The sequence below is a fragment of the Struthio camelus genome, chromosome 1, assembly GCF_040807025.1.
Source record: "Struthio camelus isolate bStrCam1 chromosome 1, bStrCam1.hap1, whole genome shotgun sequence".
NCBI classification, from domain to species: Eukaryota; Metazoa; Chordata; class Aves; order Struthioniformes; family Struthionidae; genus Struthio; species Struthio camelus.
In genome coordinates, this window is record NC_090942.1 from 148529140 (window position 1) to 148555816 (window position 26677).

Genomic DNA, 26677 nt, shown 5'->3' on the forward strand with positions numbered 1-26677 from the left:
GTTATGTAACAAGAATCTTATAAGCATTTTGTTCCGAGAAACTAATACTTCATCCGTAAAGCTGGGGCTTGAAGCAGGAAGAGGAACCTCATCTTCCTCACAGGACCCTCCTGTGCTTACTCTGCGAATAAATCAAGATTGTGCAACAACACACACTTTTTTCCCCCCCCCCCCCCTGCAGGATCCCTATCCACTAAAGATGTTGGGAAGGATGCAAGTAGTGATATGGAGCATTATAGTAAAAGATCAGCATCAAAGCAAGAGAGCAGGTTCTTGACTATACAACAGCCTTCATCAGAAAAGGCTATCTTTTCTGAACAATTCAAACACCAGATCTGCACAGATATGGGGGCACCTTCTGTTCATGACCAACGCAAGCCTAAGACTCCAAAATGCAAAACTAGAGTTCAATATCTTTTTCCATACCTCTCTGTAAGCTTCTGCTCAAGCTGACAGATCCCGCCGCTCATTCCCCTTGCCTTCCCCTGGCACATGCAGGAGGGACAGAGGGAGAACTTGAACCAGTTGCGCCACCTCTTAAAAATGCAGTTAATAAAAACAGTGCTTCTTCTGGTGACACCCTCTAAGCTTTCTGGTACTTTGGCCACCAGAAAGCCAGTGTGTTTGGTCACAAAACACCACAAGGGTACACCTCTTGCTGGGGCCATCTAGGTCAGGATTGGGAATCACACCTCAAAAGTTTAATAAATTGTGTGTTGATTGCTCTTCTGCTGTTCGCATCAAAGTAGGATTTCTCCTGGATTGCATCACCCCTAAGACTTCCCCTGGTGCCTCACAGGGCTCCTAAATGAGTCAGCAAAATACATTTCATTTCCTCACGTCCACTATTTATGCAGTCAGAAAACTCAATAACCCAGAAAAAAAAAAAAAAAAGTAGTGATTATTAAAAGGTAGGAGGGAGCTACTATGTCTTGGGTGGTTTTTTTTGGTTTTGGGGTTTTTTTGGATTATACTCTCAGAAATCTTGTATGGAAAATAACACTAAACAAAGGTCAATCTCCTCTCTAAACAGAGAAAGCTGAAACAGCTAGCATTTTCCTGAAATCGCCTTCACAACCCATCTCAAAGGCCAGCTATGAAATTTAATGTGCCAAATACTTACACTGCAGCGGGCATTTTCAGCAAATTACACAAGAGTTTTTCACCATGTTTTGTGTCAAAGCATCTTCTCACTCATTTTCTGAAGGACCTGGGTAATTTTTTATTCTAAAGTCAAGTCACCTGCAAGCATCAAAGCTCACTCTACTATCACAGCTCTCAAGTAAAACACCCTTGGCAAAATTTAAAGACACTATAAAGCAGCAGTTTACACCTAAAATCACCACATACATAATAAAATGGAAGCCACATTGTAGTAAGAGCTACCAGAAGCGTAACACAGTCAGGTAATATCTAAATACGTCTAATCTTTATATAGATGTTTCACAACGCGTGCAAGACTGCCTGCTTGCCAAGGTAAAGCTCTAAGGGACACCACTTTGCACAATCTGGTGGGCACGTCCTGGAAAGGAAGAATTTTTCTAGCTTAACGCATCGTGAGCTGGACATGAAGCTTCTGAATTAAGGCACCTGATATGAAGGAGTCTGGAGTCTCAGGGCAGTTTTGTTTCGTTTTTTGTAGCAAAGTAAAAAAAAAGGCAAAATAATTTTAAAATGGAAATGAAGTTACAGTTCCAGGCACATATACTGACTGGACCGAAAAATTAAAGATGTTTAAAAAGTTTAGGGCAGATGGGAATAAATGTTAAATTTGGACTCCACAAATGAAATATCCAAATAATTTGGACACGACCTGCAGTAAATCCTAGTCTACAAACTCTTATTCTCCTAAAACTATTCTTACTGATTACTCAGGCCTCAAGCAGATGAAGTATTTCACTTTTCTTTGGAGTGGCCATGACTCTTCCTAGCCTCCTTTACAAGTGTCCATAGGAAATGCCAGGAAATCAGATACAAAAATCATTCCCACCTAACATCATGTCTCTGACAGTATTTCAGGAGCCAGAAAAATGTGCAAGAATTGTGTAAGAACGCAACAAGTTTCATTTTGACCGCTAATCAGAGATAAGCTCTAGATTTTGGGATCTAATTCTAACAATTAATTTTAAAAGCATAATAATTATACAGATATTTAGAAAAAATCTGTACTTGTTATCATCTGTTCAGTTCCTTCTTTGGTCTTGTTTAATTCTCAGTCTCAACAACTTCCCATGGCAGATGTGCTTCACAGTCTAATTACACGACGCATGGAAAAGGATATCCTTTTAAATTGCTCCAGATTTTCTCATTTTTAACCTCGTTCATTCTCTGCCCGAGCTTCCTCCCCAATTCTTCTATCATGAGGACAGGCAGCATTGAAGCTCTAGTTCTACTGTTCCGATACCATTCGTACTTTACTATTATGCCTGCTCATTCAATTCCAAAGGTAAAATAGCTCAGCCTTTTCACGAGCAAGCTTTTCCATGCTTTTATGCGTTCTTGTCACCTCTCGTTAGAGTGTTCAAATAGCCTTTCTGAGATAGTATCTCAAAGGCAAAAAGAGATCATAAAAATAGCCAGCAAGGTTGTACCTCTGATTTATATAACAGTATTGTAAATTTTGATACCAACTAACCCATGCAGGTAAAAGAAACAACAACAAAAAAAAGGCAGCATATCAAAATGCATTAAGGCAAGTTCACCAAAGGTCTTGAGAAACCTATACAAACATCCAAGGTGATGCAGTTAATTCAGACTCTTCCAAGACAGGCACACACATAAAGGTAACATTCTCCTGTTATACATGGTACATGCAAAGCAGTGATTTAATCATGTTACTCATTCACTCACAGAAAAAAACCCTACCCCTTTCAGACTGCAAAAGGAATCCGTTCTCTGCTAGGAGTCTAGTCTTACAAAATGCTCCTCAGGATCAAGACCTATGATGTATGTGGCAGTTAAGTGCCACTAAAAAAAGTTTCACATACCCAAGTAACGAAAGTAGACAATTTACTTGTGGAAAACAAGTAACAGTTCACATGATAACACAGATGGCGCTACCAGCGATGAGGGATAAAACCTAGTATTGCTGCTGTGGGATTCAAACCCATCTTATACGGTCAGGATTGAAAAAAAGCACAATCCTAACTTAACTCTTTTACAGTTGTAAGAGGGAACAAGGACTTTCATATATATAAGAATATAAATAATATAAGCTTGAGTGTCACAAATTTCTGTTCTCTTTTGTGCTCCCACAAGCCTGAAGGAAAAAAAAAGTCGTTCAGGATGGTCCAGCTAATAGGTTCTCCCTGCAAAAACGATTCCAATTGTTCTACCATCATTTTCTGCTGCAACTTCCAAGGAGACAGGAAACAGCAAAGTACAGGTTTCATGCTGAGCCAGACATCCAAATGCCTCCTACCCTGCTACTCCCACACAGCCTAGTGTTTAGACCTCTGAGCGACTCCTGTCTAGGTTTAAGTCCATAGGGGGCAACACTGCAACTGGCATGTGGCCAACATCATCACAAAGGTTTTATACTACTGGTGTGCCTGCAACCTTAACACAATTTAGTTTTTCCAAAGGAAATGCTAAAGCTAATTGGCTAGTAGAATTTTGAAGTCACCATTTCAGTGGCTCGCAATACATTATAATTCAAAAGCAGAGCGCAAAGAAAGAGCCACCGTCTTGCTTTTAAAACTACCCAGGGAAACACAGTATTCTGAGGAAGTATCATTCTACGCTTGCTCTGTTCTCATACTCTTTTCCAAGGAACGTAATGGGATAAACGGACCTCAGGTCTGACTCAATAACGTTGCGTTTGCATTTGGGTAAAGGCCCAGTAAATCAGACTCTGGGAATTGACATTTATATTCTAACCCTAAATCACTTTGCTCCACAGAAGTCATCCATGTGCCCACCTTGATTCTGAAACAAATACCAAGTAATTCAAGGCAGAGCGATCCTCAGTTATAGCTGCTTTGCACTCTTCACAGGCAACCACAGGGGAGCACAGCAGATATAGACAAGTCCTATGAAGCAGCTGACAAATATAGGAACTTGTTCATTGGTCACAGTACCAAAAAAAGGTGGTTTTATTTGGAAACATAACTCAGGTACTCAAAAATACTTGGACTGTAGATGGTTGAGGAATTTGAGAAAAGTCTAAGTATCCACATGCAATTTAATTTAGAAAGCCAGGCTTACCGGCATGAAAGAAAAATTAATGTATGAAGACCATGAACAAAAATATTCCCAAACAGCTATTTATAGCTTTGACCTTTTAGATTTTCTGCATCACTAACTCAAGAAACAGTCTGCTGCCTGGGAAGCAGAGGTGAGTGAAAGGAGACCGATGCCAGCTTGCTAAAAGGGATCCCTTGCTATAAGGATGTTGTTAGCCTGAAATTTTAAATTTCCATAAAATAGATATTAAATAACTATTATTACAAGAAATCTGTGGAATTATTATAACATGTTTTTTGGAAGGGTGTGCGGTGGTGCGTCTTTTTTCAGTTTGTGCTTTACACTCTCGTCAACACTTAGTGCATAAATAATCAATTTCAACGCTCTGCTGACAACAGCATTTCATGTACTGTCCTGTCCAGCATATGCTTTTCTAGAGGCTGAAAAAAAAATGTTTGCTTCTAGCAGAAGGAAAGAAAGACTGGAAAGATAGCCAAGAATCTTGCACACAAAGGGTACAGATTATCACTGTCATCCCACCCTCTCTTCCCCGGAGGGTTCTTTAAGTGTTGGGGTTTTTTTTAATATCGTTTTTAGGAACACTTAGGGCATTCTTCTGGAAGAGGAAATAATCTAAGGTTTGAGATTTCTTTTCTCCCCCTTTTTTTTTTTGGTCTTAAATTAAAGAAATCCCTTAAAATATTATGGGAGTAAAAGTATTTCAAAACCTGATAATATTGCTGGAATAAAGAAGTCAGGAAACGCTCCGTTTTAAACGCAGAGCATACGCTCTAGTTTTTGTTCTATAAAAAGTTTTGTGTTTTCAAACACTAAAGGGCTCAAGATCTTGTCTTGGAACAGGTATAAAACAGCAAAGATGATCACAGGAGGAGGAACTGAAAACACTGCTCATTTTAATTCCTAGAAGTTATGTAGTCCATGTATACAGTATTCCTATTTACATCTTCGTAATTATTCTTTATACGCACAGGCACACACAAAGAAAAACTGTGTGGAGCAGAGGCAAAGAACCCAGTAACAGGACAATCCTTAGGAGGAAGAGGTGCAAGAAGAAAGCTGGGTAGCTTGGCAGGGAGATGGAACTGGCAAGGGACTGGCACTGAGGTGCATTTCAAATAGCAGCAAGCCTGGCAATGTATTTGTTTCAGTTCCCATTTGATCAACTTGGCAAATGACAAAGCTACTGCATGGACAAACATCAGCAACAATTAAAATACTTCAGTAGCCTCAAGATGCTTTTAAGATCGAGGATTATGGTTCTATAAGAATTTCAAACACCAACATTTTGAAGGTAAAATAGGAGGCTTTTCTTAACCTTCTCAGCACCTGCAAATAAAGCGTTATATTGCGTATTGTTTATTTTTGTTGAAACATTCATGCAAGATTCTCTTTTAGAAACAAATCAGTATGTTTTCTTCCATTAACTTGTGATAAAAATTAAACTTCCAAAAAATGATATATTCTGTAATATCTACTTTGTTCTTACCAAACTCAATTCATCCAGTAAGCAGCATTTAGAAAGGAGCATGAGGTAAGTTTGCTGAACAGCTTTTGCTATATGAACACAATCTCTATGTTTATGCAATCTCTCACAGTAACATCTAAGCAACTAAAAAGCTATCATTTGATATGGTACAGCAAACTACTTCTAGGCCATAAGTCTCTGAATTCAATTCTACAGAAACAAAGTATTTTTTGTCAGTCTTTTTTCAACAGCCTCAGGCATCAATAATCATACCAACATGTCAAAGGACTCATTTGGAGGGAGTGTGATAGAAAGTAAGGGGAATTAACTGCAAGAAACATATCTCCCATTTGCAGTAATTTCTTGACTTCGGCCCTTAAGAAGCGAGCATCGGATATGCAGAAAGTGGCCAATAAATCCTCCCAAAAAAGGGCTACTGGTGGAACGGCTGAAGAATGGACTTGAGCACAGAATCATACATAAATGCCAAAGAAAAAAAGGACTCAATTAGGGTATATAAATCCAATGAAAGTGGTGATAGGCATGTATGCAGAGTGGCCCTAACAGGTAAGGACAGCAGAGTAAAACCTTTATTGAAGGTAACGAGTCAAAAGTGAAAAAAAATGACAAAAAGATGAGTAAGCACTGATCATACAGAGCCTGCCAACTCAAGTTTTTGGCAATTTTTGTTTTATCCTAAAGCAAAAGGAAGGTATCCTTTCCATATCCATACAAATCACTTGTCTTTGACATGCTTTCAAATCACAAGACCAGCCCAGTTTTTCAGTTTCAAAATGAAACTAACTTTCAAGGAGAGAAAGAAGTATGCGTTACTGTCTGCAATCCCTTAAGTCATTTTAGGGCATCAAATACGGGGTCCTATAATACTTGCATAGCAGGAAGAAACAGATTCATCAGGAAACTGACAGGCAACAAAAGGCCTCAGTGGCACTGGTCCAAAGCTCACTATTTCAAGGCTTTGAAATATGAAAACTACACAACAGAAAGAACTACCAGCAACCAATCTTTAACCCCCGATTCTTACCTCAGCAGGTTTCTTTTGTTCATTTGCTGGTGTTTTTGACTTGCTCCTGTATTTAGAACAAGAAGAAAAGGAAGTGGAAGGACCTGTTTAAAACAGAAACAAAAACACATTATAGCTCATTTGAAATCATTTAATTGCTCAGTAAAACACAAGGCACTCCAGTCTCCTGAATTATCACAGTTCTTGACAAGACGTGGGCAAAACACTCTTATGCGGTGTGTAGGCTTGATTGCAGCTCCTCCTGTTCCACTTGTTCTTTGTAAAACCACAGCGCATTGATTTGAGAGGCACATTCTGCTCTGCCTGATACAAGTGTGAGTAAACAGAAACAAACGTGTGGACCACCTTCCTTCATTTCCTTTCTATCAAAAGTGGAAGGAGAAAGAGCAAAAGTGAGGATAGAAAGCTTGCAAGTTCTGGAAAAACAAACAAAAGCAATGATATTAAAGCATGCTGAAGGGATATGCAAAGCAGTATAGTGTCATGACTAGACATTTCTGGGCAAAATGCTAGTTCAGTACATGATGCATTGATGACTTGCAATAAACGTGAGAATGAATTATCATTATGTACAGAGGTATTCAACGGACACAGATTTAAAAGAAACAAACCAGACTACTGCCATATAGAGTTTTATACAGCTAAAATGGGAAGGTGCAACCTCAGCCAGACGTGTGCCAAGGAACTTTTAAAATATAACTTCACTAATGTATATAGCAGATTGAAGTTGAAAAGAGCAAGAACCAATATAAGAAACCCCAACAAGTGCATGCTCAAACAGCTCTTCACCTCCAGGAATTTTAAAGTTAAGGCTCTGCTCAGGACAAGACAACAGCACTGCATTCTATTTGTATTTATTTATTTATTCTCACAAAATAACCCTAACTGTATGAAAATTTCCTCTTGACAGTGAAAGTTGTCCTGAATCACAGTTATTTTTTTTCCCCAAATGTGAAAGGAAGAGATATACAAATTTCTCCTGAAATTGTGAATTCATAGGATTCTTAGCTTCATTTCCCTCCAGCAAAAAAGAGTTCAGAACACCGAAGACCACAGAATGCAAAAATAAAATGAAATCAAGCAAGAAACATTTTTTTTTAATTATAAGAGGTGAAACAGTTTGCCCTCAAACCACAGAAGGAAACCACAAGGGGGTGATAGACCAAAGAAAAACTAGTACATATTACTTACTCTCATTGTCTGAACTGTCACTGGTGCTTAGATGCCTGTGGCGTTTCATCCTGACGCATCCTAAAGAGGAGGGGGAAAAAAAAAAGTTGATGGCAACCATTCTACTAGGGAAAAAAATAAAAATCAAAGGCTGTGCAGATCCTGCTGGTTCACAGCAGTCTCATCACACAAAAGGCAGCATTCCTCTGAAGGACTTTAAGGCACATAAATAATCCAAGTTCGGCCAAGTTGTTTTATTTCTGTAAGCAACGAGTAGACCACAGTATTATTTACAAAACGAAGCACCCTTAAATTGGTGTGCCTCTGATGAGCAGAGTTCGCTTTAAATTTTTCAGAAAGGAGTGCAACCTGCCAGCTGATTCTCAGCACAGCCTTAGCAGCGCTCCACGAGGAGGAGACTCAAAACGTCCCATCTGTTCAGCCAAAGGAAGAGTTGCCATGGTGGCAGTTGCTAACTGAGAAATGGGTGGAGGCCTAGAAAGAAGATGGCTGCACAATGAGGCAAGGATTTAGAAATACAACTCACCTTAAAAAAAACAACAACAAAAAAAAACCTATGTAAATCAAAAGGCAGATTTTAAATAGAGATAATTAGAGCAAACGCTGACTAATGTCATTTAAGTCATCCGATCGCAGCTTAGTTCACAAAAAACGTGGCTTTCAAAAGTCAGAGAAGAGTGATCGAGTGCATCAGTGAGAAGCAATTCTGTGGTCCCACAAGAGTTTCACAACTAAGCATTGGGCTTTTCAAAATCTAAACATTTAAGACAGAATGATGAAGAAAATTCTGCATCATTCCTTAAAACAGAGAGATCACACAGAGAACTATATATTCTAAACAAGTGCCCAAAAAAATCTATATATGTTCTAAGTCCAGCCATTCAGGATGATAGTACTACTTTTGTTAAATAACAACCAGTAACAGTTTACAAATTAATATAAAAGGAAAATTATCCCCATCTTTTCAATGGATTGAATGTGCAAATCATTAGAGGAAAGAATTGAGGGGGGGGGGGGGGAAAAAAAAAGATCCTGCAAGAGTAGGCAACAATTCAATTTTTTTGGAGCAGAAAACAGGCGCAGGCAGGCTACAAACTTAAGGATCAAAAACAGTTGCAGTAGTAGAACTGCCAGCCTGTCCACGTCTGAAACTTAAGAAGCTTCATTCCTTAAACAAAACAAAAACACATGCTGTTAAAAAAAAAAAAAACCACCCATGAACAGCTAAATATCCATTTGATAAACCCTCCGTGTTGGTTACTGTACAACGGGTCTTGCGATTATCCAAAGCCCATGGGATAAAAAGGATCTGCAGATAAGAGAAGTCTGTCAGAAGGCTGTGAAAAGATTGCAAGGGAATTGTTTGCAGCAGGATTGCTTAATTTACTGGAAATTTTCAGCAGCCTTTATATTTAAGAGCCTACATTCACAGAATCTAAACGCAACGGTCAATTAAAGTTTAAAACAATTTATTTGCTCTACCACTTCAAAAAAATATTTACCCACGCTTTTGGAAGTTGAAAAGGAAATGATGCATATATTTTTCAACTAGGTATTTAAAAAACTTCTGAGTCAGGATATTTGACCTTTGCGGGGTAGGTGGGAGAACAGGACAGGATATCAAAAAGTGGCACTTGTATCACTTTGTAACTGAACTACGATCTCCCATTATTTAAAAATAAATTTCACGTCGATTCACCTTCCCACAGCTGAAACAACATGGCAAGGCAGCCATACTACACAGAAGTACAGCTCCCAACAGAAGAGCGACGGGAAAAACAAAAAGCCCAAAACACTGCAGGATTTCACTTCCATCTAGCAATTTAACATGGCTTGTGCAGGCACCAGTCAGATCAAGAAATTTCCACAAATCTCTTAGGCAAAAGCAGCTTGACAGGTAGAAAGTACTTGAGCCAGACAGGCTTTTCTTTTAAAAAGTGTGGGGGGGGGGGGCCTAGACTTTAAGTTAGCTGCTAGGTGATGAGGGAGAGAGTAGGAGACTACTTTCACCTTGCCAACTGGTGAAGCTGGAAGTGATGCGTTTTAAATCAAGAGCAGGTAAAATGGCATCGTCTGTTTGAGAGTTTAACCCCCCCGCCCAGAGCCCCGCTGTGCTCCAGCCGCCAAACGCAGCATCCTGAAGGACACGACCCTCCCTAAAAAGGAGCAGGTTGTGCCTATGGCAACACTTTCCCCACCAGCAAGCAGCCTTCAAGCTCTGAACAGCCCTGCTTTACAGACCTCCTGGGTGCACGGCAAGACCTTGGGAGAGGCTGAAAAGATGCACCTACAGCAGCACTCCCCATTTTCATTTCTTAGCAAGAAAAGCAAGGGCGCGCACTACTTGCTCTGTTTTTACGTTCAGATGAATTTCTGAGCAGTTGTTAAAAGATGTTGAAAGCTTGAGGCAGGCGTTTCTCATCTTTCCTAAGTCTATAAAAATATGCAGCAATAAAACCTTCTCACTCTGCATTAAGGACACAGCTATCCAAAGAATACAACGTGAACATTCAATTAAAATTGGTTTAAACATCAGGTTAAGAGATACAGCTGCAGAAGGGATCATCCAGGAAGCCTGCACTTCTGCCTCTGTTAACTAGGAAAGACGGGGGGATGGCTACTTTACAGACAGCTTACATAAAAATGGCAAGTGTAACAGCTTTTAAAAAAAATTTAAGAAAAGGAAGTATACCTCTGACAACAACTCCACAGTAAAAAAAAAACATTTAAAAATTTTATTTTGGAAGTGGATTTGTATCAGCTCAGAAAATAAATTTATACCTCCGTTCTAGCAAACAGAAGCTAAAAAAGTAGTCACTCAGGTTAACAACCCCATCTAGTAATAACACCGGATTCCAGCCTGATTTTTGCAGCAGTATTAACTACAATAGCCATGAGTAAACACCCACAGAGCTGCAACAAATCATGAGTACTGTGTTCAGGAAGACAGGTTATTAAAAAGATCAACATGCTACAAGTTCTACACATGTCCCTACACGATACAGGAACAACAGCCTTAGCATCGCTCTGACAGGACCACCTTTACAGAAGGCTTTACCTAAGTTTTTAATAGGAGAGAACTTCCTTTAGGACACTCTTCTGTAAGCTTGTATACTGAGACTGCCAAACAAGTTGTAGCTCGAAGTGGATTAAATGCAATCTGTACCGCTGAACAGCAGTTCGAAGAAACAGCCAACCTGCCATCTCTCATCTCCTATTCAAAAGTCATTTTAGATTCAATCGGAAAGCTGCCACTGTCATAACTGAATATATTTCCACCCCAAAGCGTCAGGCCTCATCCGAAAGGCTTACTTAGACAAAGCTTCTACTCCCAAGCTGTTACAGAGGGATCCCAAGCAACACCGTTTGTAGGTGAACAAGCAAGACGGGAACTTCATCAGTCTTCACAAAAAGCAAAAGAATCTGCCACGGCTCCGTTAAGAAAGCAAGCAGATGTAAAGCCAGTCTTGACAACACAGAACTAAAGGTGAATCTCCGCAAGCTCCAGCCAAGCCCTCTGAAGCAGGCTGGTGCTCTTCAGTGAGCCCGTCTGCCTCAGAGAACGATGCTAGGATCTAGGTGACGTGGTCAGGGTCAGAGCAAGGCTGCCAGGAACCCTGTGCCCGAACACCTGCTTGCAAAGAACTGAAGAAACTAGAGGAAAAACAAAACAAAACATAAGGGCTAAATGTAGAAGCAAGCACAATTTCCACCACTCATAGGTGTAATAAACCCAAACCAGACAAGCAGAACCAAAACCTGTCACAAAGATGGGTAGAATCTCTCCCAGTGCTCTAGAGTTTTTTCTTTTCTATTTTCACCCCCTGAAAACTATGGCAACAGTAAGGCCTAGAAAAAGGTGGCACAATTCACTTTTCTCAATGATCAAAAATATCAAGATTGAATAAAGGGACACTGGAAAAGATCAGATATTAACACAGGACATAACAAATTCAATGTTCATGAGATTACTAGTGTCCTTTTTCAACCTCAGAGTATCAGCTACAAAATGGCATTTGACAACCTTAAAACAATTGAAAATAAATTATTTTTACCCACGTAATGAAAAATTATTTCAAGATTTTTTCCTACTGGATAAGAAATACTTTTTTTTTTTTCCACAGAGGAGTTCAAAAATAACTTTGGAAAGCAGTCTCAAATAGATGTTTAAAAAAAAAAAATCAAAGAGATGAGACAAGAGAAATGAGCTGTCATTAGGAGCATGACAGAAATGCCATCTACTGAGTAGATAAAAAACATCAGACACTTTCCAATTCCTTTATCTTCATTCAGGTGTTTTGCAAATTTACACGTTGAACTTCTGTTCTGGATTTTGAGAATTTAATTTTAGCCTTTAAACTTTCCAATAGTTCCAATATAGGAGGAAAAAAAAGCATAAAGTAACTTAAAACTTGATGTTGTTGTAGATCAAAGGAGGCAAGTGACTCAAAAAAGTCTAATTTCCCAATCACTGAATTATGATTGATAAAAAGTAAGCAGGGGTGCTTTGGCTAGGGATTAAAAACGCTCTCACCTCAACAGTCAAGAACAGATTACCTTCAAAACGATCACTAAAAACTAGAACATAACATGCCTTGATATAACACTTGTACTTTTATCAACAGGACTAACAGATGAAGAATCACTTGTATGACAACATATACAAATTCTCACAAAGATCTATACAAAGATATTCACCTTCAAGAACCTTTTGCATGAAAATCAAATACAAAAGTTACATTAAGAAATCAGAGTGTTGCAAGTGAAGATGCACTTGATTCTCCAGACAATTCCCTATGCCCTTTGGGTGTTCAATCAAAAATAACCTCAGGAAGTCAGATTCTCCTCAGCCAAAGGCAGCAATCTCACGCTGCCAACATTTCCACTGCTTCCCAAACGCTGCCTGTATGAAGCCAAAACTCCTACTGGATCCAGCGCATCATTCCACGTTCAGGCAGAGCAAAGGAATAAGCCAACCTGCATTCAACTGGCGGAAATTTAATTCAATAGCTTCCTTCCCTAAGCGTAATCAACATATCACAGAGCATATGCAAAAAGTTGGTTAAAAGGGTAGTACTGATGTTTCTAAAAATATAGGACAGATTTTTTTTTTTTTTAAAATTAGTGAGTCCTAAGTTACATTTGCCTTTTTTTTTAAACTTATTGGCAAGTATCAGCACAAAGTTAATTCCAGTGTTCTCACAAGAAACATCCACTTGCTTCTACCACCACTGTCTCCTCTCAGTAAAAAGAAAAAAAAAAAATTCCACTGACTTATTAAGAAATTTCCTATTTCTGAAGAGCTACTTGTCATGCATTACCCTCCCCCAAACACTACATGTAAACAGCAGACAATTAACAATTGTGAAGCCTTGTTCAAAGCAAATAGATTTCAAACACCTGTTGGTGGAAACAACAGTAAGAAAGATTTTTTGCTTTTCAATTTGCTTGAGTAAACTAAAGCTACCAAATAAGCCATTAAGAATTTGTCCCCTTATTATAATATATCTCCCAGAACAGTTTACCAGAAACAAAGTTAACAGACAGAAGGATGATGAATCTCACAAAGTCTGAACTCACATAATGTGTTAGGCAAGACGTCAGTGACAAGTGTACAAAATGAATCCTTAAATCCAGCCAAGATTTCTGAAAACAGTACCTCAAAGGAATAACAGTCTTTTCCTTCTTGGCTTCATTTGTTGAGAGAAAGGTTAAACTTATAGATAAGATATTCACTATCTGTTAAGACCTACACAGAATGAAAAGGCAACCAAGAAATTCAAGCAACTGTAACACAAATATATATCCTAGACCTGTGAGATTTTATTTCTTCAGATTTTAAAACAGACTGACAAAAATGGAACTGGCCACAGTACTAAGGAAACTTTCAACGGGGACAGAAAATAACCTACTTTCTCTATCTTATTAAAAAGAAAAAACAGCATCTATGTGCATAAACCAATTGACAAGCTACACGCAAATCTCAGATTAAAAGTCTGTACTTACATTTTTACAATATGGCTCAGCTACAAAAAAAAAAAAAAAAAAAAAAGGCAGCAGAGGCAGTAGGTAGAAATTTCCAAGTCTCCAAAATGTGGTTTATGTAACTGTTAAATTTAGATTAGGAAGCAAATTATCTTGAAAGGTCTCCAGGAAATCTAGTACAGTAAAACCATTTAAATAGGTCAAATTTCATAGTCAACTGCCAGGGAAATTACGAAATATGAGTAGCGTTAATACAACCTTTCAAGTAACTAGAGGAAGAGAAATCACTCATGTTTGGTTTTTTTATTATTTTTTTTAATATCCTATCCAATCTCACAAAAAGGCTATATACACTGTGAAAAACGTCCACTCAAAACTTGGGTTAGCTATATTTGCTGCATTAAAAAGGTTTGAAAGGTTAAACAAGTCAGAGAAAAAAACTTCAGAAAAAAGTAACTTTGTTTCTTTATTTCACTTCAAACTGCAGTTCAGAAACTTAGCAGTATACCCCTGCTAAATTTACCAACCTTGCATTAGAGCAGCCAGCCACTGCACGCCCACCATTCCTCCCTCACCCCCAAAACAAAACCTTCAGGAATTATTCTCTAAAGACTGTACTGGGCCTAACTTTTCTTGCTAAAGTACTGCTTTCATAGAGAATTTTGGTTAGCAAAAAAAATCTAATTCAACAGAAAAGGAATATGCCCGTTTTTAGAGGCAGCAGTACCAGTGACAGCTGATTCCTTTGCCACTAGCTAAGTAAGTAGTTCTCCTAGACAAGGAATTGGGTATTGCAGAGATCTGGCTAATACCATGGGTCAGGACTAAATGCAATATAGCAACTAGAAATAGTCTCAAGCTCTATTGCCCTTCTACAGCCAGCCAGCAATTGCTAGGAGCATACAGTGGATTTAAAAATGCAAAATATTGTCTTCCAGCATGACCCATCCCCTGAAATAGTTAAATTCTGAATTTAAATCAGCTAATAGATCATAAAACTAAGCTGAAGAAACCCCAAATATAACTCCCATCTATATCAATTTATAGATTATGGGCCAAAAGGGAACCCTGAAATCATTTAGTGTGCCCTTCTAGATGATGATTCATCATTTAGTCTGGTGCAAAGCACTTAATGCCCATCATTTTGCTTTGTAAGTATTAAAAGAGGATAAGTGATGTTAATTTACGTTTATAACATGCTTGGAAGATAAAATAAAATACAACATGTCCCAAGTATAACTGCCTTTCCTACCCTGAAAACAAAGTGCTGCCTTTCATTTCTGGTACCACATACATGCCTTTAGCTGTTGCGAGGGCAGGATGGAGAGATCTGCATCAGAAAGCTTCAATTAAGTCACCTCATGCTAAACACATTTTTGAAAATCAAAAATCACTCTTAGAAGCATGAGTTACTAGCAGCATCTATAGTTTCAACATTAACCTCAGAAACTCTCCAAGAGACCAGAAAGAATTAAATTGCACTCTCTTGGTTACCATCTTCTTAACACAAGGAAATGAAAGGAGAACACCCTTATTTTAGTCTTTAAGGACAACTGCACATGCCTGCCTGTACATAAACCAGTCAGGTGGGCCAGCCTGAGGCTGAAATATTCCTGCCCACTAAACACTACAGCCACAGTACCAACATCCTGAAGATGATACCAATCTGAACAGAATCAATTAAAAAAAAAAAAAACCCAACAGCCACGAAACCAATGTTAACTCCGATACACAAACACGTACATGGTTCTACTCCCTTCTATTTTGGTCTTCAACATCGGCTTGCAGTATTGAACAGAATATTGTTTTAACAGCAACTACTTAACAACAGAACTATTGTTTTTCCTAAAACATCAGCAGGGATTTGGACCCAAAAAAAAAACAACAAACCTCCAAAACATCATAATGAGTTTGAGCCTGGTTTGGGGGGGGGGGGGGGGGAAGGGGAGGGGGGAGGGAGCATTCTTTCCCTGAAACTGCAGTCACCGCTACGCTGCCTTTGTATCCCCATGCTCGCCAATCTGCGACATATCTGCCCTGCCCAGGTCCAGGGCACCAGCCCGCCGTTACGACTCCTCACCTACCTTCCAATACTGCTCTCAGGCATGCGAAACGTTAAAATTAGGGCACAGCGTCTGCTGGGTCCAGGATGACACAGAGGAAAGCGAAACGTTGCTCTCGGCACGACAGCTTACTCGACGTCGCTGCCCGTGCATCGCTGCAGGAGCGCGGAACCGCACCGGCGCTCCCTCTCTGCCTGCAGCAGCCCGCTGCGCGCCGCGACCGCGGAGGTCCAGCGCGGCGCCTTACTGCAGGCTCAAGCAGCCATCACAGAGGAAGTGACAAAGCCCCAAATGCAGTAAAAACGGGTAACAAGTTTTCGGTAGAAAAGTCACAGCTCTGACAGGGCTGCTGCTACAGTTACATTAAACATACAGGAAGCCTGTGGATTACTCTGATTTCAACAAGCGTACGCTAGATTTACCCTGCGGAGGCCAGCCTTTCTGCTAAGCAGGTAGGCAGGAAATGTGCGCAAGAGAAGATAGCTGGAGGGAAGCAGTTACAGCTCTCACTTTCTAAGGCCACTATTGCACAAACTACCTCTTGTCAGGCTGTTCGAAACTCTACCGCAGTTAATTGATCCCTGAAGGAAAACCACCCCGAGGTAGGGGCTAGCTGGAATACAGCCCTCTTTAACTACACATATGCAAGGAGCTGCAGCATTAAATGTAACAACAGAAAGCCTGCTATCCCAGCTATACACGCTCTGGGAATTCATTGACACTGAAGAACCCTCAGCAGCGGAGATGCAGTTACTTATTGTTTATTATCTGTTTTATAGCGTTCCCTCAGAAGAAAGCTTCTGCCTGATGCTAACACTAAGGCATCTAATAAGCAAGGGGCAGAAAATAAAATAAAAAAAAAAAAACCAACAACTAAAAGCCTACACATACTTACTCAAAGACAAAACTAAGGACATCACCTTTGATGAAAGGCTGGTGCATGATATACTAACATAAAGGAACAACGTCAGGTCATTTCACCTAACGCTAAACAGGGTAAATAAGGATTCAGGCACCAAGGAGCCCTCCCACCCCCCAAGGAGTTTAACCACCCATAGATCTCCACACGCTCTGGGTCTGCAATGAGAGAACAGTTATAGGCGCACCGAACACAACCAAGAAACAGAAGGGGCAGGCACACATTTAACTGATACGAGCGAGCAGAAAATCTCAAAGAACATGAAGTTTGGTTTTCTATTTTAGAACCTGTATGATCCACATCATCTTAGCTCTAAGTGTTCTGCAGTCTTTATCCTATATACCCTTACAATAAGCTCATATTAAGCAACCACTAAAATCCCTGACATTTCAGAAGCGTGGCACAGAGCAGCCATACATCACACAGGAAGTCTCTGACAAAGCAGGCAGTTGTATCCATGTCTCCTAAGTGCTTATCCAGTGACCTCACCACTAAACTCTCTTCCTGCTGATATACACATAAAGTTGAACAGAAGAAAAATCCCTGTGATGCATTAAGTCACCGAATATTGTCATGCCGTTGTACACTGATGAAATTGCACAATACCAAGAAAAACAAACCTGCAAAGTCAAAAGAAACTCCTAGCAGCTACCCATTGGTACCTGTCTCCGCTCTTCAGTCGAACTAGTGCACGCTTTCATGACAAAACACAAGTAAGGATAGTAGAAGATAGTATCAAGGGAACTAGACCAATATGAGCTCTTTGGGATTAACAAAAAAAAAAAAAATTCTATCATCACAGGCAACAGTTTTCAGATTCTGCAAGACATTCACCTAAAATAATCAGTTAATTTTTTTGTATTTGGCAATAAAACATTAAAGTAGGGTTTGCTGTTTTTTGTTTTGTTTTTCCTAAATTTCAAATGATAAAAGAATTAACAACAGTAACTTGCATTAAATATTTCCTCTAGCTCTTCCAATTCTTGCTATAATGCTTTGAAGAACCTAACTGTTTTGCTGAAGCTTTGCATCATTAACAAAACCTAAAGGACTGCAAAGGGCAGAAAACATCAGGTTATATCTTTGTAATCTAGTCAAAGGATAAGAGAAAGCAAGACCACAAAAATATTTTCCTATTAGGAAACACTAACCTGATAATTTCTTTCCTTATCTGACAAGAAATGGTTTTCATTTACAAGTTTGGAAAGAAAAAAAAAAGGGGGGGGGGGGGGAGGGACTGAAGAGATCATTGTAGAAGAAAAATTAAATGAATGCACTGTCACAACCGGAACTCAAATTAGTGTTTGGCATTTTCCAAGTCACTGGTGGAATACAGAAATCCTATGGTATTTCCTAGCGTTATTATGACACAGGTGTCTGAAGCTTCACTATTGTTTGTTAGTTCTCATATGTCAAAACAACAAGAAGTGAGCAAAAACTGAACTGGAAAATTGCTAAAGCATTTCTTTTTGGTTTTAAAAACTTTGTCTTTTTTTAAAAAAAAGACAACAAAGTTTATCTTATTAACTAATATATTTAAATTAATTGTAATGACCAGTCAACTAACTTCATGTTATGTGCTAAAGTCTTGAGGTGTTTCAATGGATGGTAAAAAACTACAAGACAAAGACACTGAGGTCAGATAGATTTAAAATAGATTTATAAAAATGTAAAGAGCAACCTTCCAAGCTTCTCTGAGTCACCCACATTCAGATGGAAGACAACATACTGAAAGAGATACTGTGACCAACTGATTTTTGTCCATTTTTAGGTACAGAACAGAGGTAAAAAATTTAAAAAAAAATCTAGGTTTTTCTATCATAATGCAAGGTGCAGCAACCACAAAATAAATAGCAAACTTGCCTACTGGAACCGATACTGTCCTGAAGCAAGGACCACGGGATGATCACACCTGCTCAAGGTTTCAAAAATGCCACACCTTGTATGAGAGAGCAGCAAGAAGATGGGTCCAAAGGATCACATAAGGTTCAACTTGTCATTCAGTGGCCACATTTACACCAAGGGACTTCTACACATTTTGAATGAGGGGACACATCGATCAGGAATGACCATTAACACTTCTCTATGTCTGCTCCTTCCACTTCCTCCCTGTTCACTAAATTAACAAGATTAAAATGAGTAAGACTAGATGATCCTCCTTCTACTGCACCTAGAAGAAAGTGTGTCCTAATCAACCTTAGTTAAAGCCAAGTGAGTAGATGGAGATTTTTCTCTTTTTTTTTTTTTTTTGGGCATGGGAAAGGTGCCGCCTGCCTCATAGGGTGGATAACAAACAATACTGGTACTTGGATACATGGAGTCAGAAAGTAAAACAAAAACAAACAGAAAACCCCACCATCCTTTCCATGCTGTGAGGCTAAAGAACTATTGCAATTGACATTCCAGAGCTGCAGGGTTGTGAGATCTGACTTCAAAGCAGGTCCCTTTATCCACTGTCCACTCCTGTACTGGGATGCATGGAAATGCCTACAAGCCATGGAGGTAGGGAGGTGTTTCAACACATCTTTTTTTCATAGGTGAAAGCCCTTTACATGCTGCAGCTGCTGCACCTGAATCCCATGCCAACAACAGCAGTAATAAGATCTCTGCTGAGAAACAGGGAGGAAAAAAAGAGAGGTTACAACTGAAAATGCACCTGTAAAACTGAAGGGGGAAAAAACAAAAAACAAATAAAATTTGTATCTAGCCTAGTAGACTCACATTTAGAACAGTCACACTTAAGACTCCGTACCACAACGCAAAACCTGCAGAGTCAATACACTTTCAGTTGGTTGGGGAGGCTAAGGAACTGCTTCTCTTCAGGCTCTTGCTCTCAGCAGCCACAGGGAAGAGGGCAGCCTGCAGCCGAAAAGTTTATCAGAAGCTCTGAAACTTAAACAAAGCACAACTGAACCTGCACTTGGGCCTTTGCAGAATAAAGCGTTCTGAAATGCCTCTTTCACCATCTGTCCCCCCACTGCCCCCAGCAAAGGGGCCTGGTTGTTCGTGCTGAAGTTATGGTCCAACGAACGGCTCTGCTACGGGCAGTTCCCTCTGCCATCCCCTGCTAGGGAAGCTGACGGCAGCTGCTTGTGCCAATGCTACTAATGGCTCCAAGTTAATATATGCACAGCCACATCACAGCATCTGAAGGACACTTTCAAAAGGTCTTAAGTGGATGAAAGTAAACACATTAATTGAACGCCTTTAAAAATGGCGTCCTTGAGCATTCCAAATCAGATGTAGCAGAAGCTGTTTTATAGGGAAAACACCACAGACCATTGCACATTGATACAAAAGAGACAGCCTTCTGGTAAGGCCCAAGAACAGGGAAGAAAAGCAGTGATACAAGCTTGTCTACTTTCATTTTGTACACCCACTGAGACACAAGGAAAAAGCTTTATGGATGAGTGACACCAGTACATCACTCACTTTTGCTAAGAGTAAGAGAGTATCTTCTCCCCCTTCTGGTACTACTACAAGAAAAAGTATTGCAGAAATAGCAGAATGTGAACCTCCAGCTATAGTTCTATCAGGAGCGTTTAATACGTTTAGAACGAGAGAGTAAACAGACCGAGATTATCAAGCTGGGAAGAGAAGATGCTGAATGCAAGATATCTACCGTAAGCGGTACAGAGAGGTGAACATGAAGAGACTACTCAGCTGTTTCTCATGGCCCAAAAAACTAGACACGCAAAAAAAGTCATTAAAAGCAAAGAAAATTATTTTGCACACAATTACTTAGCGAAATTCATTGCTACGGGATGTTGGTTGCAGGGGTCTGAAAGCACACAGTTTGACTGATCCTCCATTTTCCTAGTTCTCTTCAATCTTCCACTCCAGAAACCCCAACGTCAAAAATTTACAGGAAACAGAGTGTATATCGGCTTTATAACGCTTGCTTTTCCTAGGTGTCCACTGCTGACCATTATCAGAGACCATAATTGGTCTAATTCATTAAGGGAGCTCACACGAAACTCGACTTACTCATCAGAAGTCACCTCTGTCCACTGGATTTTCATTTCTTTCTTTATTTTTAGCTGAAATACAAAACCAATTGTGCTTTAATATAACATGCCAGTTCCCGACCTGAACTCTGCAGACTAGAGATCAAACAGCTGCTTTACAGGGCCACGGTAGATAGCAGAACGAGTATGATTATCAGATAAATTTTTGGAGAAGATGAGCACAACAGATTCTGATGGCTGACATACTATTGCCCCAAAGTTTCTTAACCACTGTTCACTGGAGAGAGCTATTTTGGTCAAAATGATTAATTTAAGTAAAACATTAGGTAATTCCCAGCGTGTTAGCATTTGTTTTTAATGCAAATTCAATAAACATGCAATGCAAATATAGCTGATGCGCACCTTAAGGCGCTATCCAGTCCAGTTAGGATTTTCTTCTGGAGAACCCAGAAGAATAGGAGGAGAAAGAAAAAGCAGCCTGGAACAACCTGAAAGGTATGCATGCCATGTGCACACATGTATATATTTTAAAATTATTTTTTACAGACAGCAAATCCAGGAAAAGGAAAGCGCTGGCAGCCTCTGTGTTACTGTACTTCCTCTGGAGGCACAGGTATGCGTTCCATATATAAAACGCATTAGCTTTAAAATTACCATTAAGAATCATTAGATTCACTAGTGAAACACTGAGTTCTGTAGACCTATCAAGGAACTGTTTTTAGGAAAAAAAGTGCTTTGACATCTCTGTTAATTCAGCATTTCTTGTCATTTTTTCAATCAGCCACAAAGAAGCAGAGACACACCTGTCTGTATCTACTCCCACCTACAGTCATATCGGCATCTAAGAGGAATATCTACTTTTATGCCTACGTGCATAGTTGTAAACAAGGGTTTTAATCTATTTTTCAAATGTTTCAGTCAAGCTTCTACAAGACATAAGAGAACACTACAGAGAACGTACGGCAAAGAGTTAAGAATAGCTGTATCAACTTTAAGCTAAGTAGATTATAAAAAAACAAATAGGCTGTGAGAATTTCTGAAGGCTCTATCTTTGAAAGTTTCCAAATCCAGAAGATATAACAGCTTGATAGTTAACATTTCTGCAAAGCTTTAATTATAGCATTCCTGAATTTGACCAAAATGACATTTTTATAATTGGTACATTAGTAAGCAAATACTAAATACAGAAAAACACGCAAAAGTTTATGCCCATTACTTATTCCTCCTTATTTTACTCCAAAGCTATTACTCTGCAGAGATTTAACTTAGTGGGGCTTTCAGTAATTACATTTGCAATTCTGTATCTGAAGTATAAGGATCCTCAACACTTCCCTTTCCTCATGGAATGGGATTTCCCTTTTTCTAAGTGTGGATAGCACGGTGTTCTCCTGGGAGCTCTTATACATTTATTATCTCAAACTTTTCTACAATATAAATCTTAAAGTTATTTTGTCTCTCACCTCACTCACAGAGAAATAACCCAAACCCACTGCCAGCATCACGCTGCTCTATATTTGAATTCAGTAAGTAGCAAGCTAAACTCTTAAAAACCTACTTAAACTACTTAGAAGATACAACCTGGAACAGATTTGACTAATAAAATTCACGTCTGTAATTAAATTGACCACTGTTGTGTTTGGACTTTACAAACAAATGTTTAAATTCAGTTACTTTTTTTTTTAAGCTGCAATGGCAAAACACATTACATTTCAGTCCTGCTAACGGTACAGAATCACTTAAAAGACTGATGCTATGCATTTTTGTGTATCAAAATAATTGCTAAGTTTTATCCCCATGAAGACAAAGGGATGGTACAAGAGTAGTCAAGGCCAAAGTTTTATTTGTGGAAAATCATGGGATGATACACAATAGCAACTGAGCTCAGATGTTAAGAGCCCAGCTGGAGTTTGTAGAACTGATCTCTAAATTCAGAATATCCGACATTAAAAATCAGGTATAACGCTTCCCTCCCCCACTTTTTTAAACAGTCAAAGTAGAAGCAAGCTTTGAACTAAAAATGCTGAAACTGAGTTGACTACATCCCTTTTCTTTGCCACTCCTTATAATCTTTGGTAGCCAGCCAAAGGGCTCAGCTTAGCTTCACTTTCCACATCGCTCCAGAAGTAGAATAGGTAGTAAAACTTGCATCAGGAGAGGGGTTTATAATCACATTAGAGACATGCAACGGAGACCAGCTACCTCGGTTCACTGGACAGCTTGAACGAGGCTCCATAATGAGGTACAGGTGTTGGCACTAATTAGGAATACCCAGCTCAGTGCTGACATCAGCCCCTCAAAGCAATGACTACACTTTAATCCTTTAAGCCACATAAAAGAAAGGCAGAGAGCAGGCAAACAACAACAACAACAACAACAAAATCTGAAAAAGCCTGGCAGAGAATAGTTCTTAATTTTAGTAAGCCTATCACAGTGTGGAATATTTATTCATCGTAACAATCAAAATCTAAATTCATTAATAAAAGCACCGAATAAAAAGTAAAAGTAGCACACGTAAATGCTGTGATAAATAAAATTAGTCCCTCTATGCCTACAACATCCAAGCATTACAAGATGCATCAAGACAAATTGTAACTGAAATTACTACAAGGACTTCTGCTGGAATCTCATTGTTAACAGCTTCTTTTATGACTTCCTCTCCTTTAAATGACTTTATATTCCTTTAAAACCCACAAAGCTTTCATTTACAAAGGTGGTACCTGAATGTTGAGGGTATACAGGCTCAATTTACACACTGTAAACACCAACACACACATTTTTTCTTTTTTAAACTTCAGTTCCTCCTTCACTTACATGCCAGGTCATGAGGTAGATGTTTTCGCTTCAGCTGATGACATCACAAGCTCCTAAAAAAATGAAAGGAGTGCTATTTAGGTAGTAGGAGTGACATCAGGCATTTCACATTTGAGCTGCAATTTATTTTTTGGCAAGTAAGTGAAGGGTATATTTTTATTACAATGTTTCCAAAGAAAATTATAAATCTATAATATAAATTAAAACCTTAGATGATGCAATTCACATTTAATATATAGAAAAATAGAACGCGTCAAGTGTATGTACCCATTATAATACGAATACACAAAGTACTACAATCAATATTAAATTCATACGAATAATCTTAAAAGCAACTTTGCCATTCTCTTAATATTAACATGAGTAGGAACCAACTTTAGCAGTATCAACAGAACAAAACTGATAACAGAATATTCTCTATCCTCTATCCTGTTTTGGGAATATGAAGCCAAACTTCTAGATAACTGCAAGTTTATACAGCGGATTCAAGGAGCTGATCTGTTCAAAAATTTGCTTTCTTCTAGAGGATCCCTTATGAACTGAGTACGCTTAAAAAAAAAAAAAAATCATACAAAGGCAAACCAAAAATAAGTATAGAAAGAAGGTTCCATGTAGCTCCTGCCTTAATTCCTCAAGACATTCCTTTAGACTTCTCCTTGACGATCCTGGATAGCTCAGCTTCCTTGGCAGGGATTTTGCTTACTTGCTCTTTTTAATCTAGCAACTACCCGTGAACAATATTAAGTGTGGGAATAGAAGGAATTTTTCCCTCTACTAACAGCCCACGTTCCCCTCTTGCAGGGTTATGCACATGTATACTTTGCGTCCTATGGTAATGGACATGACAAAAACATTTAAAGTTGTTACACCCAACAGATTTGTTACAACGCTTCTTGGAGATGTGAGCAGTTATATCAGGGTCTATCCGGGCAGTCAATGCACACCATGCCTTAGAATAAAAAAAAAAAAAACTAACAAAAACAGCAGCATTACGAGCTAAGAAACAGAGTATTAGAGAGCAGAAATTCAAGTAAAAACCAGGAACCAATAACTATGTGCACTGCTAAAAGAAAAAGAATAAGAAGAGGGAGGGGGAAAAATAGTAATGTCTTTCTAACTGAATTAGGACAGCCTCTGGCCAAAGCGTCAGCACCATGCTGTAACGTTTTTTGTCTCCCCACCCTTCTGCAGTACAGAAAGAGGATACCACCACCCATCTACTAAGGAGTGGCCGAGATCCTATTACTTCAGGACTATTGTTGCTCAGCTTGGTCTGTGGCATCAAAGGAAAACGTTGCCTTATAATCTGTAAAAAAAAAAAAAAAAATACAGAGCATATACTATAGCACCCGTATTTTGACTCGACGTAATTTTAAAGTTTTAGCTATGTTCATTTTCTTTGATTTAGGGTTTTGGTTTTTTTGTTTTGTTTTGTTTTTTAAATCATCTCCGTTCCCTTTTACCAGCTCTGTGGCAGTCTCCGGCTATATCTATGCTAAGCAATTAATTTTGAGCAATGCAAGAAGATCCGTAGATCAAAGCAGTCACAGTGCCAAGGTCGCTGAATCATGATACGTGGGTCGGATTTTTACTTCAGATAAACAGATACAATCAGCCCCCACCGCACACATGGTTTGAAGCTATCCAAAAGAGGCTATCACTGGGAGATAAAGTGCATTTGGCAAAAAACTTTGAACGGAGCCTCTAGTTTCCATCAAAAGGAATCTAGCTTGCATGCAGCAAAAACACTGCAAACTGAGCCAACACACAGTAAGTGGGGATGACTGGAGGGACTCGCTTCAAAAAGCACACTACTGCTCTGCAGCAAAACTCTGATATTAATACGGCCTCTACCCTCCAGCTAGCAAATACTGAAAGCCTCACCCACAAAATACACTTGGGGAGGGAGGACGGGCACTGGGAGACAAAACAAATGTCTGGATCAATTTTTCAAACGTGACTTTGAATAAGTTTCTCTTATGCAATGTTTCATTATGGTATAATTCTTCAATGTCCCCACTAAACCCCTTTAATGCAAGTTTTCCACAGAAACGCAAGCAAAGCCCTGGCACTGGCAGCTCAAATGGCAACATTAAAATGCAACACAGCCTACAACTTTTCAGCGTGAAGAAAACCACAGCTTTTGCCTCACAGCTGAGCCACAAAACTAATATATTTTTGAACTCTTCATTAAAAACACATTTGTTTGCTCAGTTAAATGCCAGGATGAACTCTGAAATACCAAAAGGTTCAACTAAAAATCTTCTTCTCTTTCTCTAGCCGTTAACACTATACGGCCACCACCCTCAGTCCCAGTTTTACTGATTTCACAAACAGATATCGCCCTACAAAATAGCATAGAAGATACAGGTAACACCACTTCCCTCCTTTGCTTGGTAAGCAGTCCTAACACACTGATTCAAAAAACAGTGAACTACATCAGCTCTGACTAGCGAGCAGGGGGGCTCTTCTCCATTATGTAAAAACCACAACGCTCCCCAGTCTGGAAGGGCGCCAACCCACCCACCTCCCCCCTTCAGTCGCAAATTCAGAGGAGGGAAACTGCTGGGGAGAAAGAATACGCAGGAGAGAAATATCATCCTCTCTGCACACGCTGTACCAGCCGACTCCGGATTTCTACTCCCCCGGCACATTTGAAAAAGCAACGGGGCAGCGACAGAAACAGCAACGCGGAGGAACAGAAAAGAGAAAGCAGAAAAATTTTATAGAAACTAAAGACAACGTAGACGCAGGCAGGAAGACTTAGAAACGCACAGTAGCTTTTCAGAAATACTGTCTTGAAACTAAGCATCAACAGGGGAAAAATGCCAGTAAGATTTATTTCTTAAAACACAACTTTTTACAACAGAAAGCCGTTTGGAACAAAGACCTATTTTTGCAGTCATCACTACTGTTATATTACAACTCCTTCTGTAATTTACCATACTACTTAGCAACGGCCAAGCCTCCAAAACAAGAAGTGCACTGGTTGAAAGCCACATCTCGTGCTTCCTTCCTTAACCA

General features: G+C 39.3%; 1 protein-coding gene across 16 annotated transcripts in view; it reads right to left on the minus strand.

The window, feature by feature from the left end:
- JADE3 (jade family PHD finger 3) overlaps positions 1-26677 on the minus strand; it is a 69637-nt gene that overhangs the window by 27282 nt on the left and 15678 nt on the right. For 7 of the 16 annotated variants that reach the window (XM_068922962.1, XM_068922967.1, XM_068923026.1 and 4 more), the window contains 4 exons: positions 23654-23706; positions 20862-20914; positions 7908-7967; positions 6717-6799 (listed from right to left, as the gene is read on the minus strand). In XM_068922962.1, the coding sequence (XP_068779063.1) occupies positions 6717-6799; positions 7908-7967; positions 20862-20865 (147 nt within the window). In that variant the 5' untranslated portion in view covers positions 20866-20914; positions 23654-23706. Of the gene's footprint in view, positions 1-6716; positions 6800-7907; positions 7968-20861; positions 20915-23653; positions 23707-24899; positions 24960-26677 lie in introns of those variants that run through there. The other 9 variants (XM_068923045.1, XM_068923049.1, XM_068923051.1 and 6 more) reach the window with 4 other exon arrangements.